The 2,290-nt window shown below is 37.0% G+C and overlaps 1 protein-coding gene across 1 annotated transcript; it reads left to right on the top strand.

Annotated features, from left to right (window-relative positions):
• Nucleotides 1-242: 242 nt before the first annotated feature.
• Nucleotides 243-1,274, top strand: LOC136066930 (NDR1/HIN1-like protein 10). Its single transcript, XM_065772001.1, has one exon. It carries the CDS (start codon nt 364-366, stop codon nt 1,030-1,032), a length of 669 nt encoding a protein of 222 aa, XP_065628073.1. The 5' UTR covers nt 243-363; the 3' UTR covers nt 1,033-1,274.
• The last annotated feature ends 1,016 nt before the right edge of the window (nt 1,275-2,290 follow it).

Below are 2,290 nucleotides of genomic sequence, written 5' to 3'. Positions count from 1 at the left end.
AAGTTCTCAACATAGGTACTAAAGTTCACACAGATCGAACACAAATATCCAACGAGGACTTTTACAAAGCAACGCGTTATAAACCGACGTCACTTCTCATGCAATTGCAGCCGTGCTGTATGTAAACACCTAGAAAACCTAATCCGCGGCTTTACCAAATACTACGAACATTCCTATTCTTTTCCTTTCACAAATTCAATTCTCCACCGCAATCTTAATTCTCTCTCTATATATATCACACGCGTTGTACCCTTACCTTCAATATCTCTATTCCTCTTCTAACTCTTCCACCATCTTCTATATCAAATACTAGCTAAACCCTTGTTTTCTCTTACTTTCTTGCTCTCATTTTTGTTCTCAACCATGGCAGAGAAACAAAACCAACCCTTGAATGGTGCCTACTATGGCCCCTCAGTCCCGCCGCCACGCCAAGCCTATCACCGCCCTGGCCGTGGCAGAGGCTGCGGCTGCCTTGGCTGCCTTTTGAGACTCATAGTCTCATTGATAGTCATCGTTGGCCTTGCTGTTCTCATCTTTTGGCTTATCTTTCGCCCCACCAACTTGAAATTCTACGCCACGGAAGCCTCGCTTACCCAATTCAATTTCACGTCCAACAACACTCTCCAGTACAACCTTGCCCTCACCATCACTGCCAGAAACCCCAACAAGAAGATCGGTGTCTACTACGATTCTATAGAGGTTAGGGCCTACTATGATGACCAGAGGTTGAATACCAAGAGTTTGACACCGTTTTATCAAGGGCATAAGAGTACGGAAGTTTTGAACACTGAGTTGTCAGGGCAGCAATTGGTGGTGCTTGAGGCTGAGGAGCTTTCTGAGTTTAATTCCGAGAAGACTGCTGGGGTTTATGACATTGATGTGAAGCTTTATCTTCAGCTTAGGTTGAAGGTAGGAAAGTTGAAGACTTGGAAGTTGAAGCCCAAGGTTGACTGCGAGTTGAGAGTTCCATTGAGTTCTAATGGAAATTCAGCCACCGGTTTTGAGAGTACCAAGTGCGACATTGATTTTTGATTGGCACACCTTCGACATGTTTGATTTTATATATTATTTTTTTTAGTTCGTTTTTTATTGGGATTTCTTCATTCCTTTGTTTTCTCTATACATTAGTGTTAGGTTTGAGAGAGATGGACTTGGTTATTATCTTTTATTTATTTATTTAGATGACTGGATTTTATTATGATATCTTCTTTGTTACTTTCGTTGTGTTTATAAATAAATAAAGCCACGACTATATTTATAGCCGCTATTCTTGATTTTTTAATGTTGCCAATGTTGCTTAAGTATATTGATGTGATCATTAGACTTTTGATTCTGATCAAGTCATTGATTTCTATATATATATGAGAAAAGCTATTGGCCCCTTCAACAGATTACATGTACATATTAAGCAACCGGTATCTTTGAGTCCGTCAAACATAAGCGCAACAATATTAATCCCAATTAAATATTTCAGGAACCTTCTCAATTTGTTCAGTTCAGCAACCCAGGCTAAAAGAAGTTTAGAGAATTTTTTTTATTGATTTTATAATCTGGTGCGCTAATTATATTAGAAATAGTTATCCCATCTTGAAAAGAAAAGAAGAAGAAAAAAAAAATGTGTCACTCCTTATAAATAGAGAGCAAAGGCTAAGCTTTATCTAGTGAGAGATTAGGTTGATGGTGAATTTCAATTAGCATTGCCCGAGTATGTAGGCTTCAATAAGTTAACTTGATTGCGTTAATTTTTGTATATTGTAGTTCTTGTAATTTTATTGTTTAGGCAGGGAAGAGCAAAGATGTGTAATCAAGTCAAAAGTATCAACATAATAGAGATATAAGTAGGAATTAATATTTTCCATAGATTTTAGTGCAACTCCACCATAGAGTTCCTAAACTTCTATACATCTATTTTGAACCAAGTGAATTAAATTTTGTCATACCATCAACATTCAAATAAATAGTGTATTATTATTATTTTTTGATCTATTCAGATTATTGATAAGTGGTAAAAAAAATATTTATAAATAAGTTTTTAAGAAATTCATGATGGAGTTACTCAAAGAACTATAAATGATCTCAATATGAAGAGTAATTATTCTGATTCATAGGTATAAAGGGCCCAAGCTCACTAATAAAATATACGTTGGGCCACTAAGTCAACGAAATCCTTTGCGGACAAGACGAAGGCCTCTTATGGCCAACTACTCAATAGGGAATGAAGCCCTAACTAGTTATGGGCCTTATACAGCATATCCAAAAGGACACGAAAGGGCCAAGGAGCCCAACTCAG

The sequence above is a fragment of the Quercus suber genome, unplaced genomic scaffold, assembly GCF_002906115.3.
Source record: "Quercus suber isolate HL8 unplaced genomic scaffold, Cork oak 2.0 scaffold_5, whole genome shotgun sequence".
In the NCBI taxonomy this organism is placed as follows: domain Eukaryota; kingdom Viridiplantae; phylum Streptophyta; class Magnoliopsida; order Fagales; family Fagaceae; genus Quercus; species Quercus suber.
This window is presented reverse-complemented; position numbering and strand designations above follow the sequence as displayed.

What these genes read in the sequence shown, in the direction of transcription:
- LOC136066930 (XM_065772001.1), top strand. Translation starts at nt 364, where the DNA reads ATGGCAGAGAAACAAAACCAACCCTTGAATGGTGCCTACTATGGCCCC.